The 22,471-nt window shown below is 56.8% G+C and overlaps 1 protein-coding gene across 3 annotated transcripts in view; it reads right to left on the bottom strand.

Annotated features, from left to right (window-relative positions):
• Positions 1–5,972: 5,972 nt before the first annotated feature.
• Plxna1 (plexin A1) overlaps positions 5,973–22,471 on the bottom strand; it is a 53,781-nt gene continuing 37,282 nt past the window's right edge. For 2 of the 3 annotated variants that reach the window (XM_074044568.1, XM_074044567.1), the window contains 9 exons: positions 15,129–15,275; positions 14,813–14,972; positions 13,968–14,071; positions 13,548–13,644; positions 13,040–13,230; positions 12,738–12,907; positions 10,705–10,917; positions 10,468–10,618; positions 9,338–10,386 (listed from right to left, as the gene is read on the bottom strand). In XM_074044568.1, coding sequence (XP_073900669.1) covers positions 10,174–10,386; positions 10,468–10,618; positions 10,705–10,917; positions 12,738–12,907; positions 13,040–13,230; positions 13,548–13,644; positions 13,968–14,071; positions 14,813–14,972; positions 15,129–15,275 — 1,446 coding nt within the window. In that variant the 3' untranslated portion in view covers positions 9,338–10,173. Of the gene's footprint in view, positions 9,307–9,337; positions 10,387–10,467; positions 10,619–10,704; positions 10,918–12,737; positions 12,908–13,039; positions 13,231–13,547; positions 13,645–13,967; positions 14,072–14,812; positions 14,973–15,128; positions 15,276–22,471 lie in introns of those variants that run through there. The other variant, XM_074044569.1, reaches the window with a different exon arrangement.

Raw genomic sequence — 22,471 nt, forward strand, 5'->3', positions numbered from 1 at the left:
TCTGTCCCAAATGCATCCACCCCTGACAGCAAGACACTGGGTGTGAACACGCTGTCCCTGCAGACATTCACACTAGCGTCAATCCCACCCTGGCATGGTGCAGTTCTTCCAATTGACAACGACACAGCGGAGGCCAAGAAAGAGGGAGGCTCGCCCCGAAATGCCCAGCGCTAAGGAAGGAGGCCAAGCGTCCAAGCCAGAGCTGCTGCGGTCCCCTGCTGACAGCAAGAGGAGACGTTGTGTCTCAGAAACTCCTTCGAGTCATTTGTTCCCGTAAGCGAGCCAGAGGACTGCTGACTCTTTTTCAAAGGGCTGAAAGCTGTCTGCACACTCCTCTCTGTCCTCTCAGCCCCTGTGGCTTCAAAAATAATGGCAGGAGTGTCCTATGCCTGCGTGAACCAAAGGTCGGACATGGAGGGAGGGCAGGGTGGATGCCCTAGGCCCTGCTAACAGAGGGAGTGGGAGGTGCCCCGGGGCAGCCGGGGTGTCACGGCAGGAGCAGGGACACACACAGGGCACCAGGCTTCTGAAAACCATGGGGCACTCACCTACGAGACATAAGACAGCACTCAGTTGACTGACATCGGTGACACCTGCAATGAGCACGAGTCTTTCTGTAAAGGGAACAGCATTGGGGTTCTCCAGAGAAATAGTCATAGGACCCACGCACACCGGGACTGGTCGTGTGACTGTGGAGGGGAAGGTGACCCGGCAGGTGAGCTGACCTGGGAGGTCTAGGGGCAAGACCAGCATGAGCCAAAGTTTCCTTTTGGTTCTAAAGGCCAGAAAAAGCTGATGTCCCAACCCAAAGGCTGCTGGGAAGAAGGACTCCTCTCTTACTCAGGGAGGTGAACTTTTTGTCTATTCAGGTCTTTGACTGATTAGATGGAGCCCACCACACTGAGGAGGGCTTATCTACAAATAAAATGCTCATTGCCCCAAACACCCTTGCAGACACACAGACGAACCTTTGGCCAAATATCTCTGAAGCAGGGTGAACTCGAACGGCAAGCAGGGCCCCGGTCTCCCCCCAGCCTCCCTCCAGGCCACCGCAGGGCACAGCGAGGGGCAGCGCCTGTGCGCCCGGTCTGCCTGCCTGGGTGACCCTAGCAGAGTCTTTACGTGGCTGCAGCCGGCTGCTAGGGTTTAGCGATCCTCTCATTTTATTGTGTGTATTTCCACAGTCACGGTCTGTTCACGGCACTGACCCTGGTTCTCCACGCTCGGCCGTGCATTTCCCTTCTGCATCTCTTCTGGGTTGAAAGGGAGGAGTGGTCAGAGAAAAAGCCGAGTCAGACAGGAGGGAGCTGAAGGGAAGAGGCCCACTGAGGCAGGCCTGCCGGCCACCCCACCGTGGGAGGAGGGGGCTCCACCTGGATGCAGTGGTGCTTCAGATCCAGCTGCTGTCTTAGGACCGAGGGGGGACAGGGGCGTCGCACGAGTCCCCGCCTGGTTCTAGCAACAGGAACAGCTCTGAAGCAGAGGGGCCGCCGTGGACTGGGGGTGGGTGGGGAATCTGGTATGGTGGAGTCTCATGGGGTCTGATCCCAACAAACCATGCGGGAGACGAGGTTTGGAGACCACCGAGCACGTGTGCGTGCGCAGGCATTAGTTTCGGTAGTGCGCTAACAACACTGTATGAGGAGAAAAGTGGCCACTGGGACAGGAAAGTCACAGACAAAGCACATGAGGTGATTTGAAGCTGGACTGGGGGAGGGACCCCAGGGACAGTGAGGGAAGAGGGGAAACCACAGCTGAGGCTCTAGGCAGAGGGTGGGGACCAGGGCCACATCCCAGGGATGGGGACACAGCCAGAAGGACTCATGCAATCTGGAGTTCTGAGCTTCCCCTGGGTGACCTGGCTCAGCACGGTGGCTGCCCACAGACAGACCAAGGGCGGCTCGGTGGGGCAGGGGCTCCCTGGAGGGCTGGAGACAATGAGGCTCTGCTCCAGGCACCGTGAGCCACGTCCAGGGGGACAAGGCCAGGGCCGCAGCTGGACAGCATCTCGAGTATCCACTTCCCCACAGGAAAGCCCAGACTCTTGAAAAATGCCTGTTATTAATTTTATTTTACTGACATTTAATAATTGTGCATACTCATGGGGTGCAGTGTGACTTGCAATATGTGTGTGTAGAGTGTAGCGTGTGACGGAAACAATAGGGTCACTCAGGGTGACTTTTGCACCACCACCTTGGCCACCTGTCACTTCTTTGGTGTGAGCCCATTCAAGATCCCCTCTGCTAGCCGCTGGAAATGTCCGATGCATCAGTGTGAGCTGTGTGACAGGTCACCAGAATTTATCCCTCTAGCTAGCCATGCTGTGGGAGCTGCTGACCACCTCCCCATTCCCCTATTAATTTTGAGACTGACAAAATACACACAACACAAGGAGGGCGGTGCAGAGGCAGTCACGTCACCATGTAAAGTAAGTTCCCCCGTCACTAACTCCCCTCCCCCATCCCTCGGCAAACCTGTTCTGTCTATGAATTGGTCAACTGCAGGTGTCTCAAATAACGGGAATCACACAGTGCTCATCCTTTTGTGCCTGGCTTCTCTCCCTCAGCAGCATGTCCTCAAGGTCCATCGGTGTGGCAGCCTGTGTCAGAAGTCCAATCCTGCTCAAGGCTGTGTAGTATTCCAGGGTGTGGACGTACGTAGTACACTGGTTTGTCCACTCTTCTGCCCGCTGTGGACACTGTGTCATCCCAACATTGCTCTTGTGAGTAACACTGCAGTGAGCATGGTCTACACGACGTCTTCCAGTCCCCGCTTTCAATCCTTTTGTGTCTATACCGAGTGGGGTTTTGGGGTCAAACAGAAGCTTTATGTTGAACTTCTGGGGAACCAGGGAGCCATTTTCTGCAGCTCCTGGCCCATTTCATTCCCCACTGCAGAGCACAAGGGGTCCAGTGTCTCCAGGTGCCCCCCCAACACCTGAAAGCTCAAACTCTGTCCACAGCACTCAGGGTCTTGCAACAGCCTCAGCTGAGCCTGGCTGGATCCATGATGGATCCTTGGAAACCTGCAGAGGCAGGAGGCGGGCGGGGGTGGGGACTGTAGATTGCAGGGAGGGATGATGGATGGTGGCTGCAGTGTCCATGGGGTCAGTGGGCGGATGGTGAGTTGGGTGGTGGTCAGTTGAGTGGAGGGAGAGATGGTGCACAGACAAGTAGCCCTGGGAAGGGAGCCCTGGGCTACCCCCACCCATCCTGTCCTTGGAGGTCCTTCCTCCAGCCTCAGTGCCCCCCGAGCATGTGACCTGTGTCCACCAATCAGAGCAGCTCGCCCTTCAGATCAAAATGATTGGTTCAAATAGAGGCATGTGCTCTAAAGTTGGCCAGTGAAATCCCTAGCTGGACTTTTGCAGACCAAGGGGGCTCCATTTCCAAAGTGACTGCTAAGCTGCCCAACCCAGAGCGTTGGTGGCCATCAGTGCCCTGATTTGGGAATGAAGCCCATTCAGAAGAAAGGAGAAAGACTCAGGACCTCATATCAGCACCTGGATCCAGCCATGTCTGAGACCAGTCTGACCTTGGACACTCAGTTTCAGCCAATCAGTCTCTCTCTCTCTCTCTCTCACTTTCTGCTCTAGCCAATTTGGGTTAAGTTTCCATCATTTATAGTGCAGAGGATACACACCTGGGTATTGTTGGTTGTTTCTTTTTTCAGCTGAATGTCACAATGGTGTCCAGAAACCCTACTTCTCCAAGCTCCTTGCTGGGGACAGTGGGCGAGTCTCCCAAGGGCAGGTGGTGTCTACAGTGTGGCTTCAGAGGACACTGCTCCAGAGAAGCAGCTGTCCTCAATGTCCCCTTGGTTGTGCACTGACTCTGGGCGTCAAGCTCCCGGAGCTGCTGAGAAGCCCTGGCCACAGAGAAACTCTGCCATGAGCTGGGACAGTCTGAATTTGAATCCCAGCCCCAACCTGGGTAGCTCTGTGTCCCTAGATGAGCCGTCTGTCCCCAGCCCTCCTCTAGAGTGGGGTCGATCATGGCTGACTTGTACCATCAGGGCCACGCCACACCAAGGTTGCTCTGTGCGTACACTTTGTGCCCAGCACAGGCTGACTGAGACTCTGATCTTTGGGGTCCTCACCCCTCAGCACAGGCATGGCCTGTCACCTCCACAGATGGCCCAGTGCCTAGAACAAGTCACATTCCAGTCCATCTGCAGGAAGTCTGCTCATGAAGCCTCACCAGCAGGTTGTCTGGGTGAGGGGCACCCTGGGCCACGCTAGGGCATCTGCAGGTGCTTCCTGCCAATCTCTGGCTTCCCAGAGCCAAGTGCACAAGAGAGCCCACCTCTTGGCTTCTCAGGGCCCAGAACAGCTGGCAGGCGCCTTCTGTCCTTCCAGCAGCCGGTGCTCCTGCCTCAGGGATGCTTCTCTCAGGTGTCACCAAGGCAGGCTCCTTTTGGTCCCTCCAGGTCTCGATTCCAGTGTCTGTCCCCAAAAAGTCTTACTGGTCCCCCTGACTGGTATGGCACCGACTCCCCCTGGGTCACCTTACTTACTTAGCCTGGCCTAAGTTTCATGCCTGCTCAATTTGTGCTGTCCTCTGCCCCATGCCGGGGCTGCTCTGGGACCTAGGGGAGAACAGCCGGCTGGCACAGAGCAGCACGGATGGACGGCTGACAGTTGTGCTGCTTTCGATGGGCTGAGCGCGTGCTGCAATCAGACACCGCTCTGCCATAATCACGCTGGTCACCTCGGCGCCTGGGTGCACGCTGATTGCGGCTGAGGGCCCTGATTTCAGGCTGGGGGGGCCGGAGGCCTTGGCGGCCTGACGAGGGTAATTGAGGCAGGGCTGATTATGCCTGAAAGCTAGGGGTGGGGGGAGCCATGGGAATAGGCGACGTCACACTCCATACTCCAAACAGGACCGGCTGCTAGGTTTGTTTCCGATGCAATTTCATGGTGATTACGCTGACTTCTTTTCAGAAATTGAGCCTCAGCTGTGAGGCTGGGCCTGGCTGGGAGTGTGAGCTACGAATAATGATTTATGGGCCAGAGTCCTGGGAAGGGATGGGGGGGAGACTAAATGAGGGCAGGCGGGAGCCACGCTGGAGCCCTCTGGGGACTATGGTCCTGTCTCCCAAAGTCCTGTGGGCCTCCAATTTCTGGGCTGTAGCTGAGGCTAACCCCACCCTCACAGGGCCACCGGGAGGGCCGTCAGTCCATTCACCAGCAGTGCTCGGTGGCTGAATAACTTCAAGGCATGATCAGCGTGGTCAGTCGCGCCTGGGGACGCAGGTACAGAGCAGGCACCGGGCCCTCAGGACCGCAGTGTTCCTGCCATCTCAACTCAGGCCTCACTGCCCCAGAATCATTGTACCTTCCCCACACCCACACTGTGGGACAGGAGTGACACCTGCCAGGCTGTGATGACATGAGCCAGAAGGGGCACTGGCTGAAGCCACAAACACCTCCATCGTGGAAGTATTTGTGGATAAAAGGCAAGAGACCAAGCAGAATGTCTAATGCAGTCTGTTTCTCTAGCTGGTTCCCTCGGTGGTGAGCCACCCGGTCAGGCGAGAAAGGTACTCCCAGCCCCCGACTCCTCAACGTGGCGGGGGGCGGGGGGACGGGTGTCTTGACTATAGCCTCTGTCACCCAAGCTTGTTGGGTCAGATCTCCATCTTAGGTCACAAGGCCCCAGGATTCTGTGTCCCCACGCTGGGCCGGAAACTCTGCTCCAAGTGCCTCCCATCTGCCAAGGCCGGCTCCAGAGTTCCCGGAGGGGCCAAGGCACTGGTGCTTTTAGTCACAGCTGAGGACTGTGCCGTGCCACCTGGGTCTGCTAGAACAGGTGCCTGACAACCTAAACCTGCTCAAGTTCTCAGGTGCGGGTGTTGTGACCTGGAATCCTGCTGGCTCCAATGACCCACCAGGCACTGTCCTGGGAGCGCGAGGAGCTTACACTCCAGGGGCGACCCTGCCCCCTGGCCCAGCATCTCTCAGCAAGGAAAACCCGGAGCCCGGAGTTTTAGCAAAAATGTTTAATCTCTCCTTAATGTTTGTGTTTATTTACAAGTACTAAATCTGAAGAACAGTAAAATAGGAAATAGCGTATATTTACACGTGTGCAGGCTGAGCACGGGCAGCTCTGTGCCTAAAGCCCTGGTCGAGCTTGGTCCGCTCAGACCATCCGAGCGACCATTCTTTTGGGCAGGGGCTCTGTGGCATTAAAGGACAGCTAATTGTGGACTTTGTCTTAAAAATATCTCTCTCTCTAAATATATCTATTGTAGCTTGTGTAGCACCAACAACGTGAGCCACCAGATCCAGAACTGGGGGGTAGCAGAAGGACCAGAATGGGGGGGGAGATGGCTAGGCCCATCTGCCCAGAGGGTGCTGGCCTGTGCCTGGGCCTCAAGGCTGTGTGTCTTGGGCACCCTGTGCCCTCAGGCCAAGGGAGAGGCAGGCCAGGCAGCTAGGAAGCGTAGGGTAAGCTGGAGGTATGTTGAGGCCAGGCACCCAGGCCCAGGCCTGAGCTGTTCCCAGCACTCCTGAGACTAGGTATGAGGGAGGGAAATGCCAGGTGGGGTGGGAGAAGGGCAGGGCAATTGTCACCCATGCCAGGCAGGCCTGCCGGCTCCACTCCGAGCCCTGGGACTGCAGAGGTGGCTCAGAGCACAGTGGGCTTGGCCCTAGTTCCTGCCAGGCTGTCAGGCCACACTGGAGCTGGGGTGGAGCCCCTGGCAGGAGGCCACGGTGAGGTGCTTGGGCCCAGCATCTATGGTGCTGCAGCACTGGGAGGACCATGAGGAATAATGACAAGGGAAAGTCAGAGCCCAAGTCCATGCCTGTCACGGAAAGCACAGGCCCAGTGGGGCTGCTCGGAGGCCCACTGTGGAGACCCACTGGGCTGAGCAAACAGTGGTTAGGACCAGCTAGACCAGCTGATATGTAAACAGGAATGCTTAAAGTGCTTGCGGACAGATGCCTTGTGGGAGCTGCTCCAGATAGGACTGGGCAGGCACCCCACTACCACTGCCTAGCCCCAGACCTGGCAACTGCACCATGTGCACAGGGTAGCCTGGCAGGGCTGAGCAAGGCTGGCCGGCTCTCTGCGGGAGCCAGGAGGCCTAAGAGCAGTGCAGGGAGCTGGGTTCTGAAGGTAGTGCAGGAGCTGAGAAGCTGCTGCATAGCTGGGGCAGGACTGGAAGAGCTAGGGGCTTCAATTTGAAGCCAGCATCCAGGGAAGACTGTGGGGGAAACTGAGGCTCCCATTTACAAACAGCCCAGAAGCATCAGAAGGGAGGGGGGATGGGGCAACACCAGGGCTACCAGGAATACAGCCCATCTCCAGGCTGAGGGGCCTTGGCTCTGGTCCCCATGCCGGCCCAAGGAGTGAGTCCACACCCGCAGTGGGCAGGGCAGGGGCCGGCTAAAATGGACCAGAGCACCCAGGCTCCTTGCACTGCTGTGGGAGGAGGAACTCTTGGGTCAGAAGTTAGAAGACCTCAAGCAGACCCCACACAAGGGGCAGCTCTCAGGCTGACCGCTTGCACCTACTGACCCCCAGTACCTACAGGAGGGACCCCAAGGCTGGCAGCCCGTGGGAGAGGGGTGGGCTGTCCTCAGCACTGAGGCTGGGGCTGGCCACAGTTAGCTGTCCCTTAAAGCCCGTCAGACTCTTTAGTACCATCGAAGAAGTGAACTTGGAAAGGGGGGCGGGCTGCTTCGCTTTTACAAGTGACTGATTAATTTAAAAAACATAAAAAAAAGGGTCTAACCACCTCTAGTATTCGACACTTGCAGTTTGAAAAAGATCAACTCAGACTAAACTCTAGCACAATCATGCAAATCCACAGGCCCTACGCACCCTGGAAGCTCTCGGGACCAGCAGTGGGTTCTTTCCGTTTTGTTGGAGGGACAGCCGCTGCTTCAGGACTGCTGTCTGGGCCACTCCAGCCCCTTTCTTCACGACTGCTGGTGTTGCTTCCACTGCCTGGCTTCTCCAGTCACTTTGCAATGTTTTCTCCTTCAGTTAACTGTACAGACCCCACTGGGGCTGGAGATAAGGCTAGAGCCACACATACATATATATATATATATATATACATATATATATACACACACATATATATATATGTACAGGGATTTTGACATTAAAAATTTGTTCTCTTGCTCACTGAGGGCAAGAGTGGACAGCAGACAACCTCTAGTCACTTGGTCGTTGCCTTTGCTCATGGTTGATCCAGGCCAGTGGGGTAGCCAGAGGGGCCCTGCCCCCCAAGCAGAGTGCAGCAGGGTTTCTTGTTCCCCTTCAAACACAAAAGCAGTCCCCAGATGTTTCACTGCTCTGAAGGGGCCTGGGTGCTGTTGACATGCCAGATTGGAAGCCGCTGTGGGGAGGGGTGCTGAGGTGGGAAGGACAGAGGAGTAGTGGGGTGAGGGAGGTGGCTGGCTGCCCTCAAGAGCTCCACAGAGAGCTCAGCCCACCCTGCCCTGGGACAGTTGTGGGGCTGTGAAGGAGGAGGGAGAATAAATAAAGGGAACATGCGCCTTGTGACCGGGAGCCCAGGCGGCACAGCCCTGAGGACAGAGGAGTTGCCCGGTCCGTCTTGTCTCCTTGTCTCCGGGAGCGCCTGCAGCCCTCCATGGGAGGGAGTAGGGCCGGGCCTCTCCCCAGGCAAGTGGACATGGAGCTCTGGCCTGGCCTTGGCCGCATGACCACGCGGTGAAATCTGAGAGTGGTGGTGGTGCAGCGAACTTGGTGCTGACACAGGCCATGAGGACGGCCCACTCTGGCTCTTGGGGCCAGTCCCCGGATTTCGCCTCTCCCTCCGCTGCTAACTGGGCCCCGGACCCTCAGACTCTGCCTACTCGTGGCAGCTGGGGAAGCCAGGAACTGCTGATACCGCAGTCCCTCATCCTGGTCTTGCCGGAACAGGCCATGCTGGCTGCCCCTCCCTTTGGAGGGCCCTGGCCTCTGACCTCAGTCCCATAGAGGCCACCTCATTCTCCCATGAAGGCCGCCAAGCAAAGGTCCCTGGACGGAGGTGGCAGGGCAGGACCATCACATCCACAATGGTAGAAATGAGGGCTCTCCAGGCAGAGAGGAAGGCAGGCCCGGGGGGCCTAGGCCCCACACCCAACCCGAGGGCCACTCGGCACTCCACATGGTGGGTAAGGGCTGTCTTCTGAGGTCCCCTCTGCTGCCCTCTTGCTCCGCCTCCTGCTGGGCGGTCAGCACCAGGGTCTCAGCTGCTCAGGGCCATCGTGTCCACCACCTGCTCCAGCTTGCTCCGCAGCCGCTGCCGCCGGGCCTGCTCGTCTTTCTCCAGAGCCACCAGGATCTGCAGGGCAGGGGGTGGGGGTTGGGGGTGAGGGGGCAGAGCTGGCTACCCAGGAGTGTGGCTATAAATTCACAGGGTGGTATAGTAACAGCCACAATGTGTCACCGAGAACTACACAGGCACCCTCTGTACCTCGACTGTGCCCAGCAGGGGCTCTAGAGCAGACACCAGAGGCTCGACCGACCCCACCTGTTCCCAGCCATGGAAACTGTAGAGCCAGGCCTGCCTCCCCCAGCATCCTGGTGTGGAGGAGATCCCTTGGTCATCATTCCTGCTCTCGTCCCCCAAAACAGACAGCTCTAGCCTCTGGCACATGGCCCCAACCACCATCTCCCCTTCCCGGGCTTCTGTGCCCCTCCACTTCCTCCTCCTCCTGCTGTGCCGTGTAGGTTGACTACAACCGCTTGCCAATCTTCTCGGTCATCTGCTCCTGAACCACCCCACCTTCAGCAGCCTGGGTCTCCATGCCTTGGACCCATGTGTGAGACCCCCGGTCTTGGCCTATTCCATTCTCTGACTTCACTCACCTCGGCCTGAAGGACCCTCTGCTCAGCTGATGACCTCCACACTCCTAGAGCCTGCAGCTCCAAGTCTCCAAAACCTAGAGCCTGGACTCTGACCTGTGCCTCCACTGGCCTCCTCACTTCTAGCCCAGCTGGCCAATTTGTCCCTCCACCTTAGATCCCAGAACAACCCAGAGTGCACCTGTCTCCCGATCCCTCCCCAGGTCAGCCCTAATTCATCCCCACAGCTTCCTCTGGACCTGGGTCAACTGGGTTCCTTTACCTCACTGCCTTGGCACCCCTTCCACCCTCTGGCCCTGTGCGTCCATCAGATCCAGTCTAGTCATCAGTTCTCAGAGATGTCTCAGAGCCCCCAGCTGCCTTTGTGCAGAGCACAAAGAGGCCAAGGCCTGATCACCAATAAGACTCTGCAGAAGACAGCCATCCACGACCATGGTTCTCCATCACTCCCCGGTGAGTGCCACGGGGAGCAAGCGCTTCCAAGCCTGCTGTGGGCCCAGTGCAGGTGCACAGGGGTCAAGGTGGGTGCACAGCTAACCCGGAGCCATGGCAGGAGCTGGTGGGGAGGAGCCATCAGGGGAAGGTGTGGGGCTGGGCAGGGCAGGGGACAGGGGGTCCGGAAGGAGGGTGGGCTCACCTCGTCCTTGTACTTGGTGATGTAGGTGTAGATCTCGTGCAGGGCACTCATGCTGTTGAACTGGCTCAGGTGCAGCCGGGACTGCTCGGCCAGGTATGCGCTCATGTCCTGGTCGCTGATGGCGGGCATCTTAGCAATGTCAGCGTAGTACCTGCCAGAAGTGCTGGATGAGTGGGGAGTGAGGTCCTGCCCTGCCCCACTGCCCACGGGCCCCACTGCCCTACCCAGTGAGCCCACCTCTCCACCCAGCTCTTGTAGTTGGGGATGTCCTTGGCGTAGAGCAGCTTGTTGGAAGGTGAGTCCTTGCCCAGCTTGTGCTCTGACGTCGAGCAGGAGTCCATGAAGGTCTGGGCCACCACCGACAGGCAGGCATCCGTGATGCTGTTCTTGTGGATGTCGAACACGAACTGCGGGTTCTTGATCACGTTCACCCAGAAGCGCAGGGGCAGGCTGCAGGCAGCAGGCAAGGAGTGCGGTCAGCAGTTACCCTGCTGGGCCCTGGCCTCCTCCTGAATAGCACAAGGGAGGGGCTGACTGCTCCTTCCTGTCCTTGACTGCCACAGAGGCAGTCGATGTCCTCACGGTGGGAACTGAAGGCCCAGAATGGTCATCCCTCCTGAACGGCCATCCACGCATCTCTAGCACTGCAGACCACTCCTCACGCCTGGGTTTGTGTGCTCGTGGCCATGTACTCCTGGTCACACCAGGCAGGACATGCAGAGCAGGGGCCCTCAGGACCCATCACACGCCCTGCCTCAGCCCAGGCCACGTAACTACAGAGATCTAACATCTGTGCCCCAAACACTGCCTCAGAGATGGCCACCTGCTGGGCCACCAACAGCCACATTTGCTATTTAATGCAGCTGAGACGGGAGATCTCTGACCAGCATGGGCCCCTGGTGCCACATGCTCAGTTGCCACAGCTCTGCAAAGCATGAATCTAGAACCTTCCATGTTGCAGAGCTCTCTGGACAGCACTGACCAGGCTGATGCTGCCTGCAGCAGTGCCACTCCCTTCACATGGCCCAGAGGACGGGCCCCTTGGGGCCACCATCCTGACCAGAGCCCCCCAGGCAGCACAGGCAAGGCTGGGACCTGGGGCTCCAAGTTTGGGAAGTGGCAGCAGGTGGAAGATAAGCAGAGTCCTGGGAGGGGAAGAGGTGGCTGGGGTGACCCAGGAGGAAGATATGATAAGTCAAAGGCTACCTAAGGCTCAGGAGACAAGGCCTGGCAGGGTGTGGCCAGGAGGTGCTGATCACCTACAAGAGGGGGGAATCAGGGGCACAGGCTCCGGTGGAGTAAGTAACAGGAGGGTGTACAAGAATGAGTCTGCATGAAGGGGGGTGACCCTGGCGGGGCACAGGCATGAAGGCCCGAGGGGCTGCCATCCTGACACAAGCATCTAACCCTGCAGGGAACACAAGTCTAAGTCCGGGGTCCATAGGCTGAATGGTCACGTGCGGAGGGGCTCCCCCTGCTGGGGCCAGAAGTAGGGCTTCTGCTGGGTATGGTGCCCTGGTGGGCTGGGGTGCCGTAGAGAAGCCACAGGTGCTTCTGACAGCCCAGAGTCAGGGGCCTAATGGAGAGCAAAGGGCGTGTGGAGTCTTGAGCTGGGCTGCTGGGGAGCTGAGGGGTAGCCTGTGGATGTGGACAGTCCACACAAGGGCAGATTTCTGCCCCAGAAAGCAGCCAGGCCTGATGGCAGCAAGGCCGTGGTGGGCACTGTGGGGAGATCCCCCTCAGGGACTGGGCTGTCACCTGGTCCCGCTTTTGCCCAGCTGGGTGTGTACAGCAGTGCCCAGAGGCCTGCAGTGAATCCCAGCTCCATGCTCACTGCTGTGTGACCTTAGTGAATGGACAAGGCCTCTGTGCCTCCAAGAGCCTTATCTGCCATGGCTTCAAGTGCCTCGTGTTGGTGACCACGGGGAGTGTACTGCCATGGTCTGTCACAGTTACTCTGGCTCTGCTACCAGCTGGCTCGGGTTAGCCCTCCAAGTTCTGTGTCTCACAGGCAGCTTCCACAATCCAAGGAGGGTGCCCCATAATAAGAGGATGGGATCAAATGCAGGGTGGAGTGGCAGAGGACACCCCAGGATGGCCAGCCGGGAGAGCCTAGGGAGGAGCCCAGCCCCAGGTTCTGGCTGGCAGCACTCTGGATGCCCAGCAGCCTGAGCTCAGGCTCCCTGCTCAGAACTGAGGGCTCCAGGGTCAGCGTCTGCACCTGTCCCCCGTGGGATGCCCACCCACTGCTGCACCCCACAGGGCAGTACCAGTTGCTCTTCCAGGTGTGGCGCACGTCAGCATCATGGATCTGGTGCTTGTCGGCCTGCTCATCCAGGAAGTCGAACATGTACTTGATGGCCAGTGGCAGGGCAGAGCCCCGGTGTGCCGTGCTGAAAATGGTCTCGAACAGGTCGTCCACAAACTTTTGCAACGTGCCCTGTGGAGCAAGGCACAGAGCTCCAGGGCTGGACTGCGTGCCACGCCTCCTGGATGATGGGGCAGGTGCTGCAGGAGCAGGGTGGGCTGAGGGTTTGAGCCCGGCACCCCTGTACCGCCCTCCAGTGCCCACCTTGGTGGCCAGCAGCCGTGTCAGGTAGATTTCTGAGACCATCTTGCTGCCCCGGTCACCCTCACGCTGGTCCAGGTGATCATGGTTCTTCACCAGGTGCCACAGCTTGGTGCCACTCTCCAGGTCGGGCGTGATCATAGGTGTGCGTGAGCGCAGGCTGTCTGGGCTGCTGGCTGTGCGTAACATGCTCTCTGCAGGGACCGGGCCTGTCAGCGCAGGGCCACGTCCAGCGCCTGCAGCTCCACCCAGCTCCCACCTCAGGACTGAGGTCTGGTGCCCGAGCCACTGTGTTCACCTGAAGCTGGGACATTAGTGCAGTCCCCTGGGTGCTCGGGACAACCAGGGGGCAGGTACGGGCTATGGAGAGAGGCACAGCCTCCAAATTGTGTTCAGGGACAGAAAGACTGTGTCCCCTCAGTCTCCACATCCAACCTGCTACACAGAGCACAGGGGAGACATCCTGACCAGGCCCTGGACTTCCCCGTTACCCAACCTGCCAGACCCTCACCGTATCTGCTGAGAGACTTGGTAAAAGTGGAGGAGTTGGAGATGTTGTAGGCAGACGTTTGCTTGGGCACCAGCGCCACTGATGACCCATCTGTCACCTGTGGGTGGAGGCCAGGGATGACTATCCAGGGCGCTGACAAGATGCCCTGCCCACCCTGCAGGTGGAGACCAGGTGGCACCAATGGTTCTGTGCCTGGAGGAGGGTCACCTCACCACTCAGCCTTGGCCTCTGCCTGGGCACAGGACCAGGGCTGTGGGGCAATCCTCAGGCCCAGTGTGGGGCCGGGGATTGTCCACACTCGTGGTCCCTCCTCCTATCCTCTGGCACTGTTGCCTAGGGGTCCTGGACACTGGCACTGTGATGCAGTGGAGGTGGGGGGAGCAAAGCATGTGCAGAAGTCAGGTGGGGGACCTGGGTCACCTGATAGTGGGCCAGCGTGTTCAGCCGCTTCCAGTCATTGTCGATCTTGGTGGTGACGTCCTCGTCCTGCAGGATGATGCGTGCCATGCGGCCTTGGCGCCACTCTGTGGGGAGCAGGGTGCTGGAGGGGGGCTGTGGGGACCTCACTATCACAGCCCCTCCTTCCAATCAGCACAGTACAGGGAGGGGAGCGGGGCAGACGGGGCAGTGGGCAGTGGCAGGGGCCTGCGGGGGAACTTAATAAATGAGGCTTGTCCTTCCATCTGTGCAGCTCCTGACCCTTGGCTTGGAGCAGGAGGCCAAGGCCTAGACCTTAGGATTGGGCTCCTCTGCCCGCTGGCTCACTCTGGCCTGAGAGCTATGCCCTGCACCCCCTGGGCTCGAGGCCTCACTCCACAGCCTGGCACCCAAGGCCCTCCTCAGTGGTCCTGACCCAGCTTCTATCGCCGCATTTGCCACGTGCACTTCCCCAGAGCTCTGTTCCACACTTCCTCCTTGGGCCCGTGGCCCCCAACTACCTAGCCCACAAGTCAGACATCTTAGTTCCAACAGCCTCCACATCCCAGAAAACATGGGCACCCACTGCCAACCTCTCCCTTGGGATGGGAGCTGCAACCTGAGCACCCCATTTCCTCCTGCTCCTGCCCACCCACACTGGCCTGGAGACCCCGGCCCCTGGCTCTACGCCCCTGCTAGCCCCTCCTCTGTGACTACGGCTCCTGGACACACCTTGTCCCTCGGTTGACAAAGTCAGGCCACCTGCCCAGAACCCCCACCCCCATAGTAGCCACAATGGCCAACTGTGGTTCCAGAGTCCACTCCAGCCTGGTCTGACCGCAGCTCACCCAGGTCCATGTCCCCAGCCTTGGGGCGCTGGGAGTAGGGCACCCCCTTGTACACAGCGTCCAGCAGCTTCTCCTTAACCTGCGTCACAGTGTCGCAGTTCAGCCCCTTCACTGGCACCTCGGGTGCATTCTCGTTCTCAGGGTTCACACAGTTCAGGGTCTGTGGGAAGGGGCACGGCAGTGTCAGCCTCCCCCCCAGCATCTGCCATCCCCACTCGCCTGTGCACGCCTAGGCAGGCTCACTGGGGGCATGGAGGGGGCAAGCCTGTGGCAGGTGGCATTCAGACACAACCAGGGAGAGGACCCCGGCACTCACCAGCGTCTTGTAGTCAATCTGCTGACGGATGAGCTTGTCCTCGCTCAGGGAGTAGCGGGCCTCGCCGGTGATGGCGTCAATGGGGCCCTTCTCCATCTGCTGCTTGATGGCGCAGTACAGCATGAACAGCGGCTCCCCGGCGCACTCCTGTGAGGGTAGCGGGGGCCTGAGACCGCAGCGGGGACACGGGCTCCCTGTCACCACCCCTCAGCCCTTCCTGGGCCTGTCGCTGTGCAACAAAATGAATGCAACAGAGCCAAGCCACTGCCCCTATGAATGTGGACATGAAAGTCCCAAATAAATCAGGAGCTAGGAGGCACTGGGAACTTGTCAGAGAACACTGGGTGGCCACGCAGGCCTGTGCCAGGAAGACCAAGCCAGCTGGTGCTGCTCTGCAGTCTCCCTGGCTGACCTCAGGGACCACTGCCCCACCCCACTCCCTACAGCTGACCACAGCTCGCTGCTCTCAGGATAACACTCACCATGAAGCCCTCACCCACAACACAGGCGGCCCTGGGACCCACACCACATGTGACTGATCTGCTGGATGTCCACAAGGCCAGGAGTCCTCCCTTACTCCAGAGCTCCGCATAGCTTTCAATGCTATCACTGTGCAAACACACCAGTCCCGGGACAGCACAGGAGTCTGCAGCCCAGTGCCAGACTCAACAAGGGTCTGCTCTGGCCCTGCCACCAACCACTGGACATCTGGTCTCCCCATCTGCAGCCACAAAGGCCAACTCCTGGTCCCACCCCAGGGCCTTTGTAACCACTGTCCCTACCACCCCCAGTTCCTCCTGGACTGAGGTGGTCCATTCACTGGACTGAGGTCCTCCCACTGGGATAGAAGCCCCAGGGCCAGGGGGCTCTGGCTCGCACATTACACCCTGCAACAGCACAGCCTGTGGGTTGGGGCTCCAAACACTTGCTGATGAACCAAATGTATGGGAAGCTGTCAGGGAACCCATCACATTGTGCAGTGAGATGAGGAACGCCAGCGGACACAGTGCAGCCTGGTCCTGTCAGCCCTGAGGGGGTGCCTGGTGCCTCCACCCTGCAGTGCCCTCTGGCTGTGCCTGCAGCACAGGTGAGTCTCCACAGGGCCTGGCCTAAGGTCCTCTGCAGGTTTGGGAGATGTGAGTACCCCCGGGGTGGGCAGCAAGCTCAGGCAGCCCTGCCTCCCACAAGGACCCGGGCAAGACGACGGGGTTCTGCCCCTATACCCAGATGCTCCAGGCACCTCGTTAGCATCTGCAGTAATTAAAGAGACAGCTGCTACGGAATGGCTGCAAGCATAGATCATCCCAAGACCTTCCAACAACATGCCTGTCTTTGAAATTATGTTTCATTTGCAAACTTGGCTTCGTTAAGTCAGCCAGGGGTGGGGGGGAAGGGGAGCAGATCTGGTGCAGAGCCATCCATCAATAGCTGCCTCTCTTCCTGGAAAAGCCATCTACCAGAGGGACCGAGGGGTAAGAGCCTGAAGGTTTCCCAAGGTCAGAGGCCTGCTGGAGGGGTTCCCAGGCCCAGGCTTTGCAGAAGCCAAAAGGAATGCGGCTATAGACTCTGAAGGCCAGAGGGAGGTACTGCCCAAGGTCACACAGCAAATAACTAAAAAGGCTAGGATTCAAACTGGATCCATCTGACCTCAATGCCCCTGCCCCTTAAAAGCTGGAGTTCTCACAGAAGACTCAGGCCACTCACTCCTGACTCAAATGCATGAACCAAACGCGTGGAAATAATGCTCCCGTGCCAACCTCGACTGCTTCTGTGAGGAATCAGATGAGAGCCCAAGAATGAGGAGAGGGAGGCCTGGAAGGAAGGGCTGAGTCCTTTCCCTCTCTGAGCCTCAGCCTTCCCAGGTCCAGGCAGCAATGTGCAGAGACTGCCCGACAAAAAGTGCCACCTTCACACTGAACGAGAATCCGAGTAGGGAAAGTTCAACAAATGAAGGCAGGGAAAGCACTTCTTCACTAGGGGACGGGAATGAGGTCCCTACCGCATGCAATACACAAGTACGAATCATCTCTCCAGCTGGGTACAGTGGCTCACAACTATAATCTCAGCTGCGTGGGAGGCTGAGATCAGGAGGCTTGCAGTTCCAGGTCAGCCCAGACATGTAATTCCTGAGACTCCATCTCCAAAACAACCAGAGCAAAATGGAGTGGAGGTGTGGCTCAAGTGGTAGAGCACCTGCTTTGTGAGTGTGAAGCCCTGAGTTAAAACTTGTTCTACTGAAAAGAACAAAGCAAAAAACAAGCCCTCCCGTAACATACTAAAAGAAATCATCCTAGGAATGTACCCAAAGGATTAAAATGGACATTTGCAAATTTGGTTTCAGAGAAAAAATGAAAGTGATGATCAAGCCTACGAAGCCATGCTTGAACTGTTAAATGACAACTAAGCTGCACGCTACCAAAGTGCACTCATCAAACGGGCCATGGTGGAAGGCTGAGGAAGCTGTCTGGTAAGGCTGTCAGACGGGAGTTGGTGCATCCATCCTTCCGTGCAGGACACTGGCAGCATGGGCTGCCAATGCCCACACTCACTCTTCTGGAGAGCCACTGCCTGTGGGGCTGGTGTGGTGTCCTGATGCCCGCTGGCAAAGTGACAGTGAAAGCAACGACACAGCATCCTCCCCGTACATCACACAGCTGCAAAAACAATATGGCAAACCCCAGAGCTCTCCCCTGCCAAGGTGGGCCTCACATGACCCAAAGGGTGTGCGGAGCAGGGCAAGGTGCATGCATGGTACACAAATAAAACCCTGTAACGCAGGGAGTGCCCTAGCACTAGGACCTCTCTGAATACAGCACTTCAGGGTAGCTTTCATTTTGATTGTGGTTTTGTTTTCATCCTTGTTCTGACGGTCCTCAGGGTTTAGGCTTGCAAGGCAGATGCTCTACTGCTTAAGCCACTCCTTCTGAACACGCAAAGCACCTAGGCCAGCCGCGGCGGTCACGCCTGTAGTCCCAGCTATTCAGGAGGCTGAGGCAGGACGATCAGTTAGCCATGGACTTTGAGACTGACTCTTCTCCAAAAAAAAATCCTTCTCAAACAAAAACAACCTCTACTCACAGATACCTGCTTTGATTCAGAACCAGCCTGAAGGAACGTGCACAAAACACTGATGGCCGTTAGCTCCGGCAATGTGGCAAGGTGAGGCTCGCCCTCCTCACTCACTTCAGTGTTGTTTGTGTGTGTTAGAATGAACAAGGATGATTTCCTGAAGTTTTGTTTCTAAAGACAGCAAGGACTGAAGAGGATCTGAGCTGTTTAAAAATGGTAGTGGCCTCAAAGTCCACCCATGTGATAGCCTGTGTCAGAGTCCCAAGACAGAGCACATACCTCACTGCACGTGACAGTCCCTTATCTGTGGGGACATGTTCCCCAACCCCGGCGCACCCTGAAACCTCAGACGGTACAAACCCTATGGATGCAGTCCCAATTCTGAAGTAAGTGCAGCCCTCCCTTACTGAAGCGAGAATCTGGTGCTACTTAGCTCAAGGAGGGAAGCCTTCGCTGAAAGCTTTTTAGATAGCATGTAATAATTGTGCAGGGAGATACACTGTGACATTTACATATGTGCTTACAATATACCCATCCGTTGTTCTGCCTCCCTCCTTCTTAAAACAATTTCAACAGGTTTTACTCTTCTATTTTCATATATGGATACAGGACACATCCACCATATTCACACTCATTCCCCTTTCTTTATGCTCACCCCCTCCCACTGGTACCTACCCCAGAAAAGACCTGTTTTACCTGCCTGTCCTTTTTTTTTTTTGAAAGTGTATATTGATAGGGCACAGGGGTTTCCACCTAGGCACTTCAGGCCTGCGTATATGGTCTTTAATCAAATCAACCCTCCCATTACTCACTCCCTCTCTACACCATGCTCCCCTAATACGCAAAAGCCCATGGTGCGTTACGCTGTGTTATTCTCACATACAGATGACTTGCTTCAATATTTTTCATTCTCTGAACATTTTCTTTCCCTCTCCTCTCAGACAGACTCACTGACACAGTCTTGTTCTCACTCTCCCTATATACGTACACACAGGCTCAGGGCTTTCCATGCAACTCCTTGCCGTCCATCGGAACACATTTTGTTTGTCACCTGCCTACAAATTTAACACTCTTTCCATCTTAACTGAGTACTTACCATACACTGTGGCCATAACTTTTGTAGTTTTAGGTGTGACAGCAAAACTAGAATGAAGTTCTTCTTCTTCTTCACAATTTCGTGAATAGATTTGTTCTTGCTGTAGACCCTAGCAACCTCAGCACAGGTCTGTTCCTTTCCTCTTTAGGTCAAGAACTTTCACTTACAGGCAGCACTTCCCAGCTTCTCTTTGGCACCTCTGAGCTGCCAGCCTCACAACTTGTGTGTCTTGGGGTGACTTAAAGGTGAGAGCCACGGTACTGCAACAGTAGATGTGTCTACGTGGCTAGTGGGTAAGAGGCATTTACAGCGTGGGCACACTCTGGACATAGGCAAACCAGGCCCAGGAAGGACAGAGCAAGGCTTCACCGGGCTTCCCAGGCTGGTATGCAATTTAAAACTCATGAATTGTTTACTTCCACAATTTCCCTATTTTCAGACTGCTATTGATCACAAGTCATTGAGGCAAAGAAAGTGAAGGGTGGATACAAGGACTGCAGGGCAGACAATGTCTGGTTCTCTATCCACCTACCTGTGGGAGGACGCATGGCTGCTAGCACATGGTGCTGTAGAATTAAGCCAGTCTCAAATGGAGAAACGCTGGCGATCCACTTACAGGAGGTCCCTAGAGTAGTCAGACCGACAGACAGAAGTAGAATGGCAGCTGACAGGGCTGGGGAAGGGGCATGGGGAGCCAGTGTCCAACGGGAAGAGATTTGAGTTTTATAAAGTGAAGTGTTCTGCGGGTGGATGGTGGTGACAGTTGCACGATACATTTCATACCACGGAACTGCAATTTAAAAACGGCTAACCCAGCACTCAGGAGGCTGAGGCAGAAGGATCACGAGTTTGAGGTCAGCCTGCACAGTAAGACCTTGTCTCAATAAATAAACAGATGAATGAAACTTTAAGAACGGTTAAGATGGTGAATTCTGTGTCCTGTGTGTTTTACCGCAGTGTTTTTTGAAGTCTGTGGAAATTAAAAACAACAGGCTGTGGAGCCATGAAAGCCAAAAAGGAGCCCTGGTCACATGGCCAAGTGAGAGAAGCCAATCTGAAAAGGGTTCTGTGTCTGACTCCAGCTCTGGGGACAGGAAGACGACTGGTGGTGACCAGGGCTTAGGGGAAGGGAGGGACAAAGGGGAAGCATGGAGGACTTTCAGGGCAATGATGACGTTCTGTGTGGTGCTGTGATGGGAGATAAACCCACCAAATGGCCAACGCCAAGAGCGAGGCCTCATGTAAACTGTGGGCCTTGGATGATGAGAACATGTTAACGCAGTACACTGTGCCACTTGGGCAGGGACGGTGACAGTGGGGACAGTGCATGTGTGGGGCAGGAAGTACAGATGCACGATGGAGTTATCTCCCCGTAAACCCATCTTAACGAGCTGAAAATACCGTAAGTTGAAAAAGCACTGATACACCTAATCTAGTGACCACCACAGCCTGGCAAGCTCCCCCCTGAGGTCACCTGACTGACTAGCAGCTGCAGCTCACTGCTCCACCCAGTATCACAAGAGAGGACCTACTGCTACCACTAGCAAGAAAGACCAAAACTCAAAACTCGATGTCCGGTCTCTGGATGGCACATCCCTCTCACACCATGGCAAAGTGGGTTTTGGCAAGTCGACCCTATGCTCAGCTTCTTGTGAACCTAAAGCTGCTCTTAAAAACAGGTATGGCCTAAGGAAGTCAGAGGCTACAGATGGGAACGAGTGGCGGGTCAGTCTGAGCCCCTCCTGGGTGGGAGACAGCTCTGTCCAAGGCCAGCCCGCCTCCCGCAGCTCGGCACAAGGTAAACTGGAGACCCAAGTTGGGACCTTAGAGGGGATGTGAACTGCATCCCAGTCCTCTGAGTGTGGTGAACAGGGATCAGCTGGGGTTGACATGGGTGAAGGCCGCTCCCACCCAGCTGCTGGGCTCTTCAAGCCCTGCCCCATATTGCTGCTTTAGGCTGACAGAGCGCAGTTTAATGAGCATGAAAATAAATTACACAGTCTGCACAGACGGCACTTTTCTCAGGAATGCACCACTTTGTGTTATCTGCCACCAGTCTGGCATAGCGTGTCCATTTACTGAGCACTGGCCGTGGGCCAGGGGCTGCTGCACCCACATTAACGTGTCACCTCTAACGAGGCCCAGGAGTCCCACCCAGCTCTGCTAGCTGACCCTCCCCAGGCTTTCCCCTTGCCTGCTGCTCCCCACACTGCTGGCCTCCTGCCACAGTCCCATCCTGTCTTCACCTGCTCTGTGCAGACCTGTGCACCATCACCTCTGGGTCAGTCAGCTGGAGCCAAGTAGTTGCCTGTAGAGGACTGAAAGCCTGGGGTCCAGCAAAGACAGGGAGGCTGGTCCTGGATGTGGACAGGCAGTACCCGCCCCACCCTTAGTCAGCTAAACTGCTGGTCACCCTCATCAGTAGAGCACCAAGCAGGAAGTGTGGAGACCAGGCAGGGGCACTGGGACATCAGGAAGGGGCCAAAGAGACCAAGTAGGAGCACGGGAACATCAGGCAGGGGCTGTGGAGACCGGGTAAAGGCACGGGAACACTAGAAAGAGGCACAAGGAGGCCAGGCAAAGGCATGCACTAACAATGCACATGGGGACCCATTGCTTTCATACTGCGAGAAGATGGGCCCACAGAGATTCACTCCTGGGGCTGTGTGCTTGCCCCGTGATCTAAAGTGCAGGCAACCAGCTCAACTAACGACAGCCGAAACAAAGCCCAAGGGGCCCACATCCCGCCTGGGGCAGCAGTCTGCACCTGGGGTCCTTGGCCTGCTCTGAGGATGGCCAGTGTCACTGCCTGGGGCTCAGGGGAGCTGCTGCTCTGGAGAACCACAGAGGAAGCCCAGCAGGGAACCCTCCCACCATGGGCGGCACAGGGGACCCTCAGAGGCTCTGTCCACGTGCTGTGCTCCCCTGAACTTGGCAGTCAACTCCAAGTACCCCGCACAACACAGAGACTGAGGCCAGACTCCTGACCAAGTGTCCACTCTGGATAGGACTCCCCACTCCTACTCTGCAGGCTGGGCAGGTACCTACCATGCATGTCCTGGGATGCTCACGCCTGAGACCCCACTGCTGTCCAGTTCTCCAGCACCTCCCGCAATCCCTATCTCCTGCCTCCTCCACATTCCCTTCCAACCTTTCACTGTCCTCTGCTCCTTCAGTA

This window comes from Castor canadensis, chromosome 10 (genome assembly GCF_047511655.1).
Source record: "Castor canadensis chromosome 10, mCasCan1.hap1v2, whole genome shotgun sequence".
Lineage (NCBI taxonomy): Eukaryota > Metazoa > Chordata > Mammalia > Rodentia > Castoridae > Castor > Castor canadensis.